Raw genomic sequence first — 17,731 nt, forward strand, 5'->3', positions numbered from 1 at the left:
GATATTCAGCACTACTCATGCATGCTATAGTATGTGTCAAGGACATGAATATTATGAATATTAAATTTGCTATCCTATGATTATGTGCACATTCTCTGGGATAAAAAAAATAAAAAACATTTAAACAGCATTGAAAGAGTTCCCTTGTATGCTGACTTGTAGGCTGCTTTTCCCTCATTATCTGCTCCCAAAAAAATATTTCATTATAATAATAATTCATTTTACATTTATAATACATTTACATTATAACATAATAATTATACATGTAATGCATAAAAATGTAATACAGTTTAATTGAATTAAAATTAATTCCATTTGTTTTATTTTAAGAATATAATGATTGATATGTAGGCATCATTAATATATTTGTCTGAAGCATTTAAGCACAAGCATAAGAAGAAAGATTTGCATACCTTTACTTTTTCTACTGATGTGGTCCATGTACTCCAGTTCATTCAAACCATATAAAACTGCAAAATACAAAATTAACAGGCCTCACTTCTCAGGTAAACTGATGAAACATCCTCAAGTAACACAAAATTCTCTAACCTCCTCACTTGGGCTTATAGCAAAATTACATGATCCATTGCATAATAAATGTATTTTTTCTTAAAAATTAAGAACAATTTTGTTTAGACAAACTACTTACCTTGCTGAACCAAATTAACTGTTCAATAATAGCTTGGACTGATTATGTAAACAAAAAGATTTTAAAATGAATCAACAGTTGATATTTTTGTTTATCCTTCACACTTTGTCACACACCAGCCAGACTTTGACCTTTTGCATGCACACATAAAGATTCACACAGAGGAAACACTCAGTATCCCCCCCTTAATGGTGATGATTCATATTTATAAAATATATTAATAGAGCAGTATCTCGCTGAACAGATGTTTGAAAAAGCTTAGGAAACGTGACTCCCCTTTTCTAGTGCACCAGCCTTCTCCGCCATAACATCAGTCCATAGGAGGAATTTATGTTTATTCCTCAAATTAATGTGTTTATGAATGGAGGTGCTTCTCAGAAAAGACTTCTGTCAGTGAAAGGCAATGACGGGCTCTCAGAAAAGTGAGGGAACAGAAAATGTGAGAGAAGAAATGCAAGATTGTGGTTGATTGGAGACTCTTTATCAATTCTAATGAATGTTTTATTATAACTGTAGGTACTGTATCTTACAACTCCTTTGAAATGCTATCAAGTTATTTTTTCAGTAAATCTGAACTATGCACTCAATGTCCTTTTGTCTTAATTTTTTTGTACATTTGCTGTTACACTGTTTGATGGTACTTACACTTGAGTTCATTCATTGTTGGACAAACCTGGGCTTTACGGAACATCTATAATGCCTTGTATCCTTTAATCACTTGCAAATATATAAATGTACACATTTTATTTTAGGTGGCAACGTAGGACACTGTATCCGCCAGACCTGATGCGGTGTCGTGCACGTCCAAACACACACACAAAAAAAAAACACGCGGAATAAAGACGGACTTCCGGCTACTTCCGGTATCCCGCTCGCGCGTTGTTGTTCGTTGCTTCGGTCAACTTCACGACAATCGTTCGCCGTTGGATTTAACCGCTATTATGGTTTCAGTCAGTGACATAAGGCGTTGAGAGTTGACTAAAATACAAATATAGATTTATTCTAACTTTGAATAATGGAAATCCTTAACGTAGAGAGTCGCGAGGCGGGTGAGTATTTTTTAGCTTGTGAGTTAAATGCTAAGAGAGTGAAGCTAGCACAACCAATCCTATTAAAGTTACTCACTCGCACAACACAACTCAAAACACACTTGTTTATATTTTTTAAAAAGGGCCTGGTAAATGAAAGTTCTTATTTGTTATGTCATTTGCTATTATTGAAACTGTATTTATAGAGTTAAAATATATTTTCTTATTATAGTTCTATTTATATTATTAATTACAAGTTGTATGTAACGTTAGTCGTTAAAATAAGATTTAAGTTGTTTTGGTCAAGTTTAATTCTTATATATATAACGTTATAGTTTTCAGCGTGCATGTAAAGTTTAAAGTTAACTTCTTCCTAAGAACAATAATTCTTTGAAACATACAACTTACACATTCGAATTTCAATTTAGTGCATCACAACAACTTTTTTCTGAAATATTAAGACCTCTTTATATTATCTACTGATAATATAACTCACTTTACATTTATCTGCACCATATTTATTTCCCTTGTTTTTTCCCTCAAGCTCTCCCTCTCTCTGCCCTGCGTCTGGTTGTGCCGCCTCTTCGGCTGATGTCGGCGTTTCTATGGCAGGTGGTTCAACGTCGTAATGTGACACAGTACGGGAAGCTGGAGCAATTTGTGATGCTGGTAACAGAGACCGTTCCAGACATCATGAGTCGAAGTCTAGTTAATAAACTTATCTTTCACTTGCGTAAAAAGGTAAATCTTATTTGAGCAAAATCCATATATATATATATATATATATATATATATAGATACACACTCATATATACACACACAGCACATGTAACGTGGGATTTATTTCTTTTAGGTGATCTTGGAGCTTTGCCTGAAAGATAAAATGCCAGATCTGTGGGTCATTCAGGCACATCTCGATTCTCTTCGAAATCTCACACATAAGGTAATAGTTTTTTTTTGTGTTTTTTTTTTGTAATTGCACTAACCAAGTTGTTGCAAAAAATAAATCAGTGTCTTGTTTCTTTGCTTTCAATTTGTTGCAGTGGAAAGATGTGGAAAGTCAAATCATCAATAACAAATTCATTAGAATGGTCCACGGCATTTTAGAGGACACAGAAAAGAAAGAGAATTTCATCCAGGTTAGTCTTTTCCTTCATCTTTCTGTGAAAAGAATGTATTAATCATGCATGAAAATGGGTTTTCCATGTTTCACCTCTGTTTCTGTCTTCAGCATGTCTTCCCTGTAGAATATGGTTCAGGATATGATGCCGTATTACAGAGCCTTGCATGGGAGTTCCTGTCTCGAGTGGAAGATCTGCTGCCAGTACCCAACCTTAAAGAGGTGTGTCCTCATTCAAAGATTGCATAATGCATTATACATTATGTTAAATTCAAGGTAACTCTGATCTGAAATCTGATGACTTTCTCAGACAGCCTCACGGCTTTGTGGTGGCCTCTCGATGATGGAGGAGATTGTGCAGCCACTCTCAGATCCAGTGGAGATTAAGGATGTGCTCCAGCACTTCAAAACCAGAAGATTGCATGCAAAAACCAATGAGCTCTCTCCGGGAGTTATCACTGAAAGTGAGCTTTACTGTTGCTACTGTACCACATTTGTTGGCATGTATTGAATAACTGAATTTAATATTTAATTCATATAAAACTTTATTATTTTAAAGGTGCAGTAAGCGATTTCTGAGAAACACTGTTGATATTTGCAATCAACCAAAACAAACATACCCCTCCCTTCATTGCTCCGTCCCCAAAATGCACGAACACGCAATGTAAGAGTGGATGTCTCTTTATCATAGCTGAAGCGATGCAAAATAATGCTTCAATGACACTCTAAACTGTCCTTTTACTATAGCCAACATTACAACAACAGCATATCTTAGTTCTGTAAAACATAGCAAAATCAATGTTACTCACAAACGGAGTAGAAACAATGCAACCTTGGCGTCTGTTTCAGTTCTTCCCGCTCAGTTCTCTCCAGCTCTGAAAAGCTTTTCTAATATGATATCGGCTTAAAGCATAACCTGTCTTTTTCCAGTGATATTCCTCTGAACTTTTCTATTTTATGTCTCTCAGCCATCTCTTTTTCTACAGTCTTTCTTCAAATCTCCCTCTTGCTCTCTCTCTCCTCCCCCATCGTGAGTGTATTCGCCCCCTACTGCTGATTGGCTAGTGTGTTGTGGTGCTCGATCCGATCCACTTTCAACAGCATTTCTCAGACATTGCTTACTGCACCTTTAACTTAGATTGTGTCCTGAACATGTTTTTGTGAGATATATCCACAAACACAATAAAGTTGTATTAGCTTAAACTGTATTATTAGAAAATATTCAAATGATGCTTTAACAAGGTGTTTTTTTCTTTTGGTCTGTACAGTGTCTATCCCTTCTACAGCTGAAGTAGTTTGTTTGCCTCATCCAATCGTACAAGACACAGTCTCGCCTGCCTTTACCATTGAAGACGAGGAACCCCCCACTTCCATTGCTCAAGAGACAATTATCGTTGAATCAGAAGGCACAGAGAACCAATCAGAATCTGATCACGCGGCCATTGCCATAATGAGCCCGTCTCAGAGTTACACAGAAGAGGCTGAGCCTTTAGCTGACAGCGAGGAGTTCACAGCGATAGCTGACGCTGAAGAAGTAGAGGATGGTTTACAGCAAGAAGAGGCACTTTGTGAAGAGAAAGACTCAGGCATCTGTGAAGTCCAGCAGATCTACCTCACCGCAGATGGCTCTGCCGTGGTGGTGTCAGAGTTTGAGAACGAGGGAGAGGAGACGACTCAACTGCAGTTCCTAGAACAATCCGAGATGGTGGAAACGTCTGGTGTGAGGCAAGTCAGCTTAGAGCAGTGGATCTCAGAATTAACTGGAAAGGGCGTCTCACTACCAGTTTTGCCTCCAACTCCTGTTGAGATTGTGAGGGAGGAGACGATCTACGTTCCTGTCATAGAAAGGCCACCATCTGTAAAGTCCATCATTCACAGAAAGAGCAGTCCACCTCGAGCCGCTCTTTCCAAAAAGACAGCTGCCGCTCCTTCAGAGTCCCAGACAATGCAGGAAGAGAAAAGACACACGTGTCCCGAGTGTCACAAAGAGTTCCGTTTCGAGTGCTTGCTGAGGAATCACATGCGCACACACACTGGCGAGCGGCCGTTCCAGTGTTCAGACTGTGGCAAAAGTTTCAGGTGTCTCAGCTTCCTGACCAATCACATCAAAACACACTCGCTTGCCAGACCTTTCAAATGCTCGCAGTGCGTCAAGACCTTCCGCAAAAAAGCGGACCTCATCAAGCACATCCGTGTGCACACTGGTGAAAAACCATACAAGTGTACCATCTGTGGAAAGAGCTTCTCCCAGGGCTCATACTTGAAGATTCACCGCGAATGCCACACCTCAGAGAACCTGCACCAGTGTCCTCACTGCGAAAAGAGCTTCCCGACGGCATTTAAACTGTCCATCCACGTCCGTTACCATTCCATGGAGCGCTCATACCAGTGTAACCAGTGTGGGAAGAGTTTCATCTATGCCAGCCTCCTCCGAAGACACAAAGGTTATCATGCAGGAGAGCGCCAGTACTTGTGTTCAATCTGCGGCAAGTCCTTCGTCTACATGTTCGACTTGAAGAAGCACCAGCGCAACCATGAGAGACCCCGGCTCAAGATCCCGTGCACCCTTTGTCACAAGACGTTTGCTGGACCTGAGATGCTAAGGTGCCACCTGCGCATACACACCGGAGAACGCCCGTTCCGCTGCAAGATTTGTGGAAAAGCCTTCTCTCAGATCGGGAACATGAAGAGACATGAACGTGTGCACACGGGCGAGCGGCCGTTCACCTGTGAAAGATGTGGAAAGACTTACAAGCACTCGTCTCACCTGAAGAACCACATGCTCAGCCACACAGGCGAGCGGCCGTGGCAGTGCTCTCATTGCGGGAGGAGCTTTAAGTTCGCTGGGCCTCTGAAGAAGCATGAGAGAATTCACCTGAGTGAGCGAGGTAATCGCAGAAGAAACTACGACCAAACCCGTGGCCGTGTAAAACTAGAATCCAAAAGCCCTTGACTGAACATGCATATTTAAAATGACTAGTTAATTTCATGAGCTGATCATTACTTTAAAAAGGTAATGTTTTGTTTTCCAAACCATGCTTGTTTATGCAACCCATATTTGAAACTGCACATGGAAATACTTTATAAATTCGTACTTTACATAGTTAGCATCATTGCCATTGTGATGTCTGAATCATGCTGGTCAAGTCATTTCAACAAACAAACAAACAAATAAATAATCTGTTTATTGCACAGTAAAACGCCTAAGAACAGAATCAATGTGGGATTTAAAACACTCACAAAAAAAAAAAAAAAAAAAAAAAAAACAATTCTAAATGGTTGTCCACCTTGGATAATTCAGAAGCAAATTGGATAAACTCACTCCAGAATATTGTCTGGAAGAGCTGTAACAATAACACTGTCCACTCTTTCACCATCACTGAGCAATGCAATGTGTATTTGTTCACAAACTTCCTTTACTGACTCTGATCTTAAAGGTTAGTTCAACAAAAAAGAAAAAATTCTCATAAATTACTTGTCGTTCAAAAGACAAATGAAGATATTTTAATTAAATCAGATATTTCTGTCCCTCCGTTGACATTCCGTGTAACTACAACTTTAACGCTACAATAAGTGATCGTAAAACAAATCCATATGAATCCATCGTATTAGTCGATTGCTTTATATGATGAACAGATTTAATTTAGGCTTTTATTTACTTTTGAACTTTTTGAAACGTCAAAGTGGTAGTTGCGTAGCTGTCAACGGAAGGACAGAAATCTCTCCTTTGAATAAAATATCTTCATTTGTGTTTTGAAGATGAATGAAAATCTTACAGGTTTGGAACGACATGAGGGTGAGTAAATTATCACAGAATTTTTATTTAACCCTTTAATTTGGCTACACATTTGGTACACACTTTAATGGAGATTGAGATTTAGGCAATGACCTTTGGCATCATCCTGTGTAACAGTAACTTACATTTGTATAATATATATATATTAAAATTTGTTAAATCTAGCAAATATAATTTAAAAGCAGATGCTTTTGTACAAAATGGAAATTCTTTTCAGTGTTCTTTTTTCATGTAGCACAAATTTGTTTCTTTTTATGATACAAATATACAATACAAATCCATTTTCTGGAAGTTTCTTTTTTGGATAGATTATGCATTCAGATGAGAAATCAGTCTGCACCAGGAAGAATTCCATCCAGTTATTTCATTATGTTCTAAAATACTTAAGACAAGGGCTATTTGTTACAAATTCAGACTTGGTTTTTCTAATTCCTGTTACTACTTACCATTAATTGTTCAGTAATAGACCCGTGGCTTCAGGATGGCGTTCACATCTTGCTATGCAAATCCAAGACTGCCATCCCAGTCCCACACTATTGAAGCTGCCAAGCAGCTGAGACTAATTATATTTCAGTGTTAGATTTTACCCTGTGAAAACGTGTGATCAACTGAGACCACATGACAACAGCACCATTAGGCAAATGTCTTTCAGATGTACATGCATATGAATGCAGAGTTCAGAGAGAACCTGAACATATAAGGTCCTGTATTTCTGTTGCTCGATAGTGGAAGTTCTTGCTTAGATTTCAGACGATTAAAGGTTTGTGTGTGTCCTTAATCCATCCTCCAAAGTCCACACGACAGAAAATACCTCTGTCAGATCTGATTTATATTCCTAAGCTTAGATGTACAGGAGAATTTGAGTCTTGCTCTCCCTCCAGAGGTAATTCAGGGGCACAAGTGTAGCATAGTCAGGTTTATCACCAACAAGTAAAATGTGTTTTTCTCAAACATGCACTACCGATCAAAGTTTTTAAATAAGTCTGAAATGAGGATGCATTTTATTTCATGAAAAATATTTTAAAAACTGTAATATTGTGAAATATTAAAATGTAAAATACCTGTTTTCTATTATTTGAAGAAAAAAAAATTCAATGTAATTTATTCCTGTGATACAAAGCTTCAGTGTCACATGATCCTCCAGAAATCATTCTAATATGCTGATTATTATCAATGTTGAAAACAGTTGTGCTGCTATTTTTGTGGAAACTGGGATCATTTTTTCCCAGGATTCTCTGATGAGTAGAAAATTCAAAAGAATAGCATTTGTTTAAAATAGAAATCATTGTCTATACTGTCATTTTTGACTAAGACTATTCAGTTTTCAAAAAGAATCATTCAGACCCAAAACTTTTGAACGGTAGTGTATATTTCCTGTTAAAAAAATGTTTGCATACACTTGACATAATAAATGTGAAGTATGTACATTTTCAATGTTAAAATACCATCTCCTCATTCTCCATTTGTAGTTTGATGCCTCTAAATTGTGTGCACATTATTTTTGCTGTTCCTTTAGGATCAAATCAGGACATTTTTGCAGTTCAGAATCACCTGAGCTCTGGGCTTTTGCAGACCTGCTAGGGTTTTTCCTCCCAACTGTCTCTGGCTCCTGAGCCGTGGTGGTTTCAGTCTCATCTAGAGGGTACTTCTCAAATATTTTATTTAGCTGCTTGAAGAACTTCCACTCCACCTGCTCCCCTTCATTTCTATGGGTTGAGAAAAGAAAAAAATATCTATACGTAATTCTTACATTTAAGTAGTATATTTTAATATTCCATTTTTGAGGTCAAAGTTGTTGTATCTACCTGTAATTATCAAGACACTGGCGGTAACTGGCCTTCAGTCTTTTAATCCTGGAGCGACACTGTTCGTCTGTCCTGCTGTAGCCCTTCTCGGCCATGACCAGTGCGATCTGCTGGAAAACAGGTTTGCGTTTGACGCAACCTTTCAGCCTCTCCTGGATAGGGTCGCTCCCCCAGATGGATATAAGTGTGTGTGTCTCACTGTCACCCCATGCCAGCTTCGGCCCTTCCACAGTCGGAGGTTTGGAGAGAGCTAAAGAGTCTGGACACGCAAACACATTTCACAGGTCTACAATTTATAGATCTTCACAAATTATATTCAAACTTTTTGATATCAAGAAGAACTTACATAGAGATCCCAGTTAGAAAGGGAGACTATGGCTACATCTACATTAATCCGGATACATTTGAAAACGCATCTAGTACCTTCCATCCACACTGAGATCGCGGCCACGGCATTTTAAAGATGCTCCCCAAACTGGATACATTTCAAAATACCTTTTCTGTGTTGACTGTGAAAATGGAGGTACGCACAAAGCATTTTGAAACTAAAAGTTTTCAAATGTTTCTGGATTAATGTAGACGTGGCCTATATTTAGATTTATTAGATTAAAATAAGAAAAGAAAAAATCATTTGCATGACCAATTTTCCGACTGATACCTGAATCAGAATCAGTTATGGATTCCAGCTCACTGATGTCCTGGTCATCAGATGTTCTGTCCTTTAAAATAATCTGCTCCAGTTGGTCATAGAATTTACACTCCTCCCTGCTGAAAAACACATTAAAAAGTAGAAACAATATTGAAAATAGTATACCTCTATGTTCACAATAGCACACACTATGCATTTATGCTGTGCAGTAAACAAGACACAACTATTGAATTCTGAACATAACCTTTAAGAACTAGTCATCACAGACTTCAACTCACTCACCCATCGTAGTAAAACTGAGACTTGAGTCTTTTTACACGCGAGTGGCATTGGACACCCGTTCTGTTGAAACCCAGTGCCATCATTCTCTTTGAAATATATCTGTATATGTGCCTGTTTTTCGGGCAGGACATGAGGCTGTGCTGCACACGGTCATCACCCCAGATATCCAGCAGGGCCTGCGTCTCCCGGTCGGACCAGGTCATCTTCCTGCCTGATTCAGATACGGCTACCATGGCTGCCTGCTGGTATTCTGAGGAAGAACAGGTGGATGAAGAGTTTAGGTTACAAGAGAGACAAAAGAGAGAAATAAGAAATAACATTTTGCTTAAAGAAAATTAAGCCTATTAAATATTTTTCATTGTGACAGTATTTTCAAGATAGTTAAGCACAATTCCCATTCCTGTAATGAAGGGGGGAAAAAGTAGAAATAAATTATAACTTATTGCGCTATTTTAAAGGTTACTTATTTTATTTTGGAGTCTCCTACAATTGGTTTAAATACATCCAAGGTAAAAAAAAATAAAAAAAGACGTTGATTTTCCTAAATTTAAAACAGAATTCATAATTTTTTGCGAGGATGAAATTTGACTTTTGAGATTCACCCACCGTGAGTGAATGAGTGAACGAACAAACACAACCTTCAAAGTCACAAACCTGCATCCTGATCATGTTCATCAAAGACATCCATGAAAAAGGCCTCATCACCCAGAACCTGCTCCAGTTTATCATAGTATTTACAATCTATATTCTCTATGCCACATCTAGATGAGAACAATATGGAGGACATTATTAAACCTCAGATAAAAAAAAACACTTTATTTTCAAAGTCAACAAGCAAAAATAAAGCCAAACTCACTTTTTCCTTTCGTGACACTGTCGGAAAGTCTTTGTCAGGTTCTTGATCTTCCATCTGCATTGCTCTGGTGTTTTGAAGAATCCCTGACTGTTCAGTTTCTCTGCTATATCAGCAAACACGTGACCGTTATGGACGGATCCTCTCAGGGCTTCCTGCACCTCATCTTCCGCCCAAATGTCTATTAGAGCTACAGTTTCAGAGTCTGACCAGGATGCTGTCTGGTCCACTCTGCTGCAGGTTTCTGACAGAAGGAAACATGTTATTTTCAACTGGATTATTAGAAATGTGTATTAGGTATTATACAAACCCTTAATATAAACCCTTAATTCTATGTACTATGTTATAAAATTACACATATCAAATTCACTTATCAAGAAATAAAATAATACACATTTCATATCTGGCACATAGACGTTTACAGGTGGTCCTATTATTTTCCCCATATCTGACATTGTTGCAGCACCTCTCCTCCCAGTCTGCCAGTAACGCTCTGTTTAGTTCCTGTCTCTATGAAGCCCCTCCTTCTGAAAATCGCAATGTGATCTGATTGGTCAGCTGGACCAGTGTGTTATGATTGGTCAATCGCTTTGAGCGTGTTGGGGAAATGTTTCAATTCATTACTAACTAACTCAACCAGGCCCAGCCCCTTTTTTCTGCGTATGCCTTGGGCGGGAATTATTTAAATGAGGAATATTGTGACGTGTTTGTTCCAGGAAGAAAACTCAAGACTACAATCGAGGCGTTTCAGGGAGTTCAGAAACATTGCGCACTGATATAAAGAAGAACTCCCTTTGGAGTGATTATTCGCTTTGTAACTTTGCAGACCTTTTCCATGCTCAAACAGCAACATTACACACTAAAGAAAGTTGAACATGTAAAAAAGCATTATAGGACCCCTTTAATAAAAGTACCTGATTTCATGTCAATGTTGGGTTCATTATCTCCTGACACTTTTGATGAAGCATTCTTTCGGAAAATGTGTTCCATCAGGTCATAGAACTTAAATTCTACACGTTCAGCTTCAGGTGAACTGCACAGAAAAAAAAAACACACACTAAAATTAAATGCACATTCCATTAAAAATTATATTTAGTGCTCAGGCCATATTCACAAATAATGTGCTAATAAGATTGCTCTCTTATTTGGTGCTGTAACATAAATGTCTCTTGAATACGGTTGGCCACTGACCTGATGCTGTCCCTGCACTGCCTGTAGCTGATTTTGAGTCGTTTGATTCTGGTATGGCACTGCTCAGCGGAGCGCAGGTATCCGTGAGCGTTCAGCTTCTCAGAGATCTCTGTGTAGATGGGGCCGTTGTGAGGGCAACGCTGAAGGTTCTGCTGGACCTGTTCATTTCCCCATAACTGGAGGAGAATCAGCGTCTCTGCATCGGACCAGGCGACCTTCTTTCTATCATCCATGCAGTTCATTGTGGTTTCTGTGTTGGGTGATCATAGGAGGACATGACACACATGTATTAGACATTTTTGGACTATTATATCAAGCTTAAAAATTTATAAATCCCCATCCATGCAAACTGAAATGGCTAGATCATCAAATCAAGCAGGATGTCTTCTGTGTGTTGAACATTAGTACCATTCAAACTTTTAGGGTCCATACAATTTTTTTATGTTTATGGGAAAAGTGTCTAATGCTCACCAAGCCTGCATTTAATTGATAAAAAATACAGTACAATTATGAAATATTATTACAATTTAAATGAACTGTTTTCTATTTGAATATATTTTAAAATGTAATTTATTTCTGTGATGGCAAAGCTGAATTTTCAGCAGCCATTTCTGCCATCTTCAGTGTCAAATGATCCTTCAGAAATTATTCTAATGATTATTATTAAAATTGAAAACAGTTGTTCTGATCAATATTATTGTGGATAGTTGTCGTGATACATTTATTCAGTATTATTTGATGAACAGATCAAAAGAACAGCATTTATTTGTAATATAAAAAAAATATCTTTACTGTCACATTTGATTTAATGTGTCCTTGCTGGAAAAAATAAATAATTCTTTAAAAAAAATTCTTACTGACCTCAAACATTAACAGGACACAAACAGCAGTGTATTACAAAACAATAGTCTACAGAAGAGTAACAGGAACGAACAGATACCTATTTCCTGGTACTTGTACACCTGGTATTCGATGTCCGTAGACTCCTCCTTTTTGATCTGTGATGAGCATGACTCTTCATTAGCCATAATTCTCTCCATCTGTTTATAGAATTTAAATTCAACTTGCTCTTTGCCCTCGGTGCTGCAAAAAGAATTAAAGAACAGCACTTTCAGTCATTTAAAATAATACAACAGCGCTCTGTAAATTAAATTATATTCACAAGATTCTCTTTTCAGCTGAGTTTTGCTTTTCCTCTATCAGGAATTTGTTAAAGGGTTACTGTCATTAATTACTCACCCTCATGTCATTCCAAACCCATTTTTGATTAAATCTGAGAGCTTTCTGTCCCTCCATTGATAGCTACGCAACTGACACTTTGATCCTTATAAAGAGATCATAACACTAATCCATATGAATTAAGCGGTTTAGTCCAAATTTTCTGATGAGACTCGATCGATTCATATGATGAACAGATTGAATTTAGGCTTTTATAGACTTTGGAACGACACGAGGGTAAGTAATTAATGAAAGAATTTTAATTTTGGGGTGAACTATCCCTTTAACAATGATGTCGAAGATGCTAAAGCACTCACTGTTTACTCTCGTGAGACTGTTTGAAGCACAGCTTCAGTCTTTTCACTCTACTCTGACATTGCTCTGCTGTTCGGACGTAACCGTGAGCGGCCATCTTTTTGGAGATCATGGCAAAGATGTGTCCGTTCTGGAGAACCCCTCGCAGCTCCCGCTGGGTTTTGTCTTCTCCCCAGATCCTGATGAGGGTTTGCGTCTCCAGGTCTGTCCATGGGATATTCCTGGTGCCTTGAGAGGGTGTAAGTGAAACTTTGGTCAATAATACAGCAAGTCTAATATAGGTCATATATTATGCGCAGAACATTTGAGTACCCTCTAGTCCGACATGACCAAGAACATCCCAATCAGTGTCGTCTTCTGCCTGCTGTCCTGAGGATTCTTCTGGAATGGTGACATCATTAATACTTTCTTCCTGTTCTGTAGAGTCTTTACGGCAGAGAATTTTCTCCAGAACATTATAAAACTTCCATTCCGGTCTTTCTCCTCTCACACTGCCAAACAAACACAGATTCAGTTCAGATATAATAAAAAAATCAGAATTCAGTTTTAAAGGTTTCTTACATTTCAAGGATTTAAATACACTACTGTTTAAAAGTTTTGGGTCAATAGGGTTGCATTTTTTTGATTAAAAAAACCCAGTAAAAATTGTAATAAATATATTACAATTCAAAATAAATGTTTTCTATTTGAATGTATTTTAAAATGTAATTTATTCCTGTGATACAAAGCTGAATTTTCAGCAACATTACTCCAATCTTCAGTGTCACATGATCTTTCAGAAAAACATTCTAATATGCTGATTTGTTGCTTAAGAAACATTTCTTATGATCAATGTTAAAAACAGTTGTGGCTTCATATTTTTATGGAAACAGTGATATATTTTTTCAGGATCCTTTGATGAATAAAAAGTTTCTTTACTGAAAGATAAAAGATTTAACTTCTTTAAAAAAAAAAAAATTGTAATCTGACGGACCCCAAACTTTTAAAGTGTAGTGAATGTCATGTCTATGTCTTGTAAAAATATATTTTTTTATTTATTTAACTATACACAAAGTTATTTGTTGCAAAATGGATGGCCCTAAAATATTTCTTTAAAGTCAACATTAAATAACATTCACAATAATAACAATAAAACCAAAAACAATCATTAAGGTAGTAAACAGAGTCTATTTTGATTTCATGTTAACTTCAAATCAGGGTTTTTATCATTTAATAAAACTATTAAAAACATTTATTTTAATTGAAAAATATAAAAATTAGTTAAAAAACTTAAACTAAAGGAAAATTTGAAATGTTGCCATGACAATAAACTGAAAGTTTCAGTATAAGCACTAACATTATTTACTAGAAATACATAAAACCTAAAAATGTAAGTAAAATTAACATGAAAAATAAAAATATACAAATAAAAGCTAGTTACATAAATAGACTATAACAAACCTAAAATAACACTTTCTGAATTAACTCACATGTTTTCATGGCATTGTCGAAAGCTCATTTTTAAGCGCTTTATCCTGGTGTGACACTGCTCTGCTGTTCTAGTAAACCCTCTCTCGAACATCTTCTTAGAGATGAGGTTAAAAATGTGTCGGTTGCGGGCACAGTCTTTTAGACTCCGCTGGACGCTGTCTTTCCCCCATATGTCAATGAGGCAGAACGTTTCTTCCTCTGACCAAGGAACTTTTGAAGCATCAGAGGTCTGGTACGAAGACTCTTCTGGGTAAATAAAGCAGAAAAGCATGTAAATCAGCATGTAAATATTATCATTATTAAACTAGATTTTTAGCAGTGCTTGCACAAGCCAAAGTCATCTTCATGATGCTAAGGTGTTGTGGGTAGAAGCTAAAGTGTAATACTTTGCATGAAGCCTTAGCATGCACCACTAATAAATGAAAACTTAGATTTAAGAGGAACTACTATGCCCTTTTACTTGATTGTGTCTTGATTTTGTTTTTTGGGCTGTACTAGAATAGGTTTTCATGCTTGAATGTTAAAAAAAAACACCCTATTTTTTACATATTTGACATTGTTGCAGCTCCTCTTTTCCCAGTCTGTCAGTAACACTCTGCTTACTTCAGAAACAGTGTGCACTGATATAGAGAACTCCTCCCTTTGGAGTGAATTTGTAACGTTGCAGACATTTTTCATGCTCAAACAGCAACATTACACACTAAAGAAAGTTGAAAGCATAAAAAAGCACAATAGGTCCTCTTTAAAATGAACTGACCTGTGTATGCCCCCAAATGATTGATAAATGTGAACTCTCTGGACACTTCTCCACTGTCGTCTCTTTTCCTTTTAGAGGATTTTTTCGAGTTTCTTTTGGTGTGTGTCTGATTCAGCTCTTCACCAATAGAGCTGTCATCATAACTGTTCCTCTTTTCTATTGATAGGGCACCCATGATTGGCCAGTTTTGATCATCATCATCATCCTCTTCATCTTCTCTCTCCTCTGTATCTATTTTGAATTTTCTCTTTTTAGACTTGCAGCTGGGCATATCCAGATCAGTGTGGCAATCATCTTTGTCTTGACCATCTAAATCGGCTCCCGATTCAGACGGGTCGCCAGATTCTGTGTGATCGCTGGATATGACGACTCGAACCAGCGGAGGGAGGGATTGAGATGAAAATGTAAAGCTGTTATGAGCTGCAACAAAGAGACAAATTAAACCTCAAATTAAAAATCCATGTGTCGGATGGACATGATACATAAGTAAGAAAGCTGAACAAAAATGCTTCTGGGGAGAGTAATTAATTGAAAGTAGAGGCAGAATACATAAATGTTCAAATTAAGTGCTTTGCTGCATTTTTTATTGAGTTTTTAAAGTTTAGTTACTGTCACCTTAATGAAACTGTCCCTTTGTAATTCCGGTTTCATTGGTGAAACTGTTCTATTGTCATTTTGACGGCATAAGCCATTTGATTTACAACTGCAAACACAGATGCAACTGACTGAAACCGTCAAAGTTGTTTCTTGTATTTGCATAATGCAAATGCATCTGATAAAATCTTTCACATAGATATGACATTGTTTAACGTAAAAACTTCTACCATTGTCCTGAAGATTTCCATTAGCTCTGTGGCGTTCAAGCAGGGTCTTTATTTGCTTTGGGACCAAAACTGAATGAAGGCATTCCTCCAGAAGAGACGGACAGGCCCTGAGCCAAGAGACCGTCTGAGAAACAAAATCAAACCAACGGTAAGAGAAATAACACAGTAAGTGTTTTTTACTGATGTTTCTTGATGTACCTGTGAAAGGTCTGGGACTGAAATCATCCGGTCCAGCTGTAGGAGGAAGTCTTCCATAAGTTCCTGTAGGGTTTTGTCAAACTTGGGTCCGTATTCATCTGGGAAAATGTTCTATTAATTGCAATGGGTTGGGGAAAAAATTATTTCATGGCACGGGAAGAAAAACAGCAAAAACCAAGTGAGTTGTGTGACCATGTTTATGTGTTTGTAACCTGGAAGAAATGCTCCCTCTCTTCGGGGTTGCTGATAAGGGTCCGAATGAGGTCCAAGAAGCAAGCCTCAGATTCTTCCATGTCTTCATCAACAACCTGCAGAAATATGCTTGAATTTTAATCTAAGCAGAAACGTGATGTTTCAAGCAGACAACATGCGTTGTCAACAACCTCCAGATGTGGATGATTTGACCTCACTGACCTCATCACTGTTGACACAAGGAGCACGGATTCGATCTATGTGAAGCTGAATTTCTTCCAGGTCGACCTGATGTTGACCACGACATAGCTCCAGAAGACGCTGTGCAAAATAACAGATACAATACAGGAACCAACTGAAGTGTCATTCATCTTTTACATGGTGGATCCTAAATGTTATCTGTTTTTGTGTACTGTGACATTTCGTACCCTTGCTCTTAATCCAAGAATAAGCTGAGCTCTTTGATGGTCATTTAGAAGCTCTGGCACAGTCTCTGTCACCATGATTACAAACTCCTCCAGCATCCTATAGTGCTTCACCTGTCTCTGTTCTGTCACCTGCCACATGGCTGCAGACAGTAACCTCAAGGGTGGAACCATGAAGCTAATCAACGAAAGAGGGTCTGATAAAATAAAATAAAATAGAAATATTAAAACAAGACCATTAGGAACCCATTTTGACTTTATAATCTGGATTTAAATTAGCCTATCTTATAATTGCACTGCCATTTTAAAATAAATAATTATAATCTATTCCAAAAAGACATAGGATAAGAAATTACTCACCTTCGATTTTTGTCCACAGAGCTTCCATTGTTTACAACTTCAATCAACTTTAAACAATCTCGAAATTAATATTTTAAAAAGCAGTGTAACATGATTTAGAAGAAAGGCGCTATAAAACGGAATACTTTTTAATTTCGATGTGCTTTCCACCTGACCATTTCGTTCGTTTCAAAACACTGGACTGAACGACACAGATTCCGGTCTAATCCGCTTTGGTCTGGTCTACAGTGTAGTTCGAGTTCTCCCTCTGGTGGTGCAAAACCACATTATGCTAGTTTTGCGCAGGCCATCTCACAAACCCAGCTTCCAAACCATTCTTTCGACTCGCGATTGTTTTGTATGCTTTTTACTGTTAATATGGTTTCATCTAGACTGGTCTGGGACAAGGACTTCAGAAACATTCTGGATTTATGTTGATATTTTAAAAATGGAAAAACTGAGGGGCTTTTATTATGAAGGATGTGGCCATGGATTTAGCTCATGAATACTTAATTTGATCATACCAACGTTGCTTTGGTAACCTTCCTGGAGTTTCGATCACGTGTTCTTATTAATATTCATAAGCCACACGTCAACGCCTGCCATTGGCGAACGTCGCG

At 37.5% G+C, this 17,731-nt stretch overlaps 2 protein-coding genes across 2 annotated transcripts; one reads left to right on the plus strand and one right to left on the minus strand.

Moving 5' to 3' along the window:
• The first annotated feature begins 1,459 nt into the window (after positions 1–1,459).
• Positions 1,460–6,874, plus strand: LOC308690045 (uncharacterized protein). The gene is made up of 7 exons (XM_081364278.1): positions 1,460–1,698; positions 2,222–2,418; positions 2,531–2,620; positions 2,721–2,816; positions 2,909–3,019; positions 3,108–3,261; positions 4,066–6,874. The coding sequence occupies exons 1-7, from the start codon at positions 1,665–1,667 to the stop codon at positions 5,748–5,750; spliced, it is 2,367 nt and encodes a 788-aa protein (XP_081220404.1). The 5' UTR covers positions 1,460–1,664; the 3' UTR covers positions 5,751–6,874.
• Positions 6,875–6,958: 84 nt separating this feature from the next.
• On the minus strand, positions 6,959–17,550 carry LOC308690043 (uncharacterized protein). The gene is made up of 19 exons (XM_081364273.1): positions 17,133–17,550; positions 16,776–16,969; positions 16,570–16,668; positions 16,368–16,463; positions 16,156–16,266; positions 15,958–16,081; positions 15,134–15,553; positions 14,376–14,622; positions 13,219–13,397; positions 12,909–13,134; positions 12,314–12,456; positions 11,374–11,623; positions 11,097–11,215; positions 10,186–10,426; positions 9,984–10,090; positions 9,330–9,579; positions 9,057–9,166; positions 8,399–8,657; positions 6,959–8,299 (listed from the first exon to the last, which is right to left on the minus strand). The coding sequence occupies exons 1-19, from the start codon at positions 17,158–17,160 to the stop codon at positions 8,089–8,091; spliced, it is 3,414 nt and encodes a 1,137-aa protein (XP_081220399.1). The 5' UTR covers positions 17,161–17,550; the 3' UTR covers positions 6,959–8,088.
• Positions 17,551–17,731: the final 181 nt, after the last annotated feature.

This window comes from Scardinius erythrophthalmus, assembly GCF_964197995.2.
Source record: "Scardinius erythrophthalmus genome assembly, chromosome: 4".
Classification (NCBI taxonomy): domain Eukaryota; kingdom Metazoa; phylum Chordata; class Actinopteri; order Cypriniformes; family Leuciscidae; genus Scardinius; species Scardinius erythrophthalmus.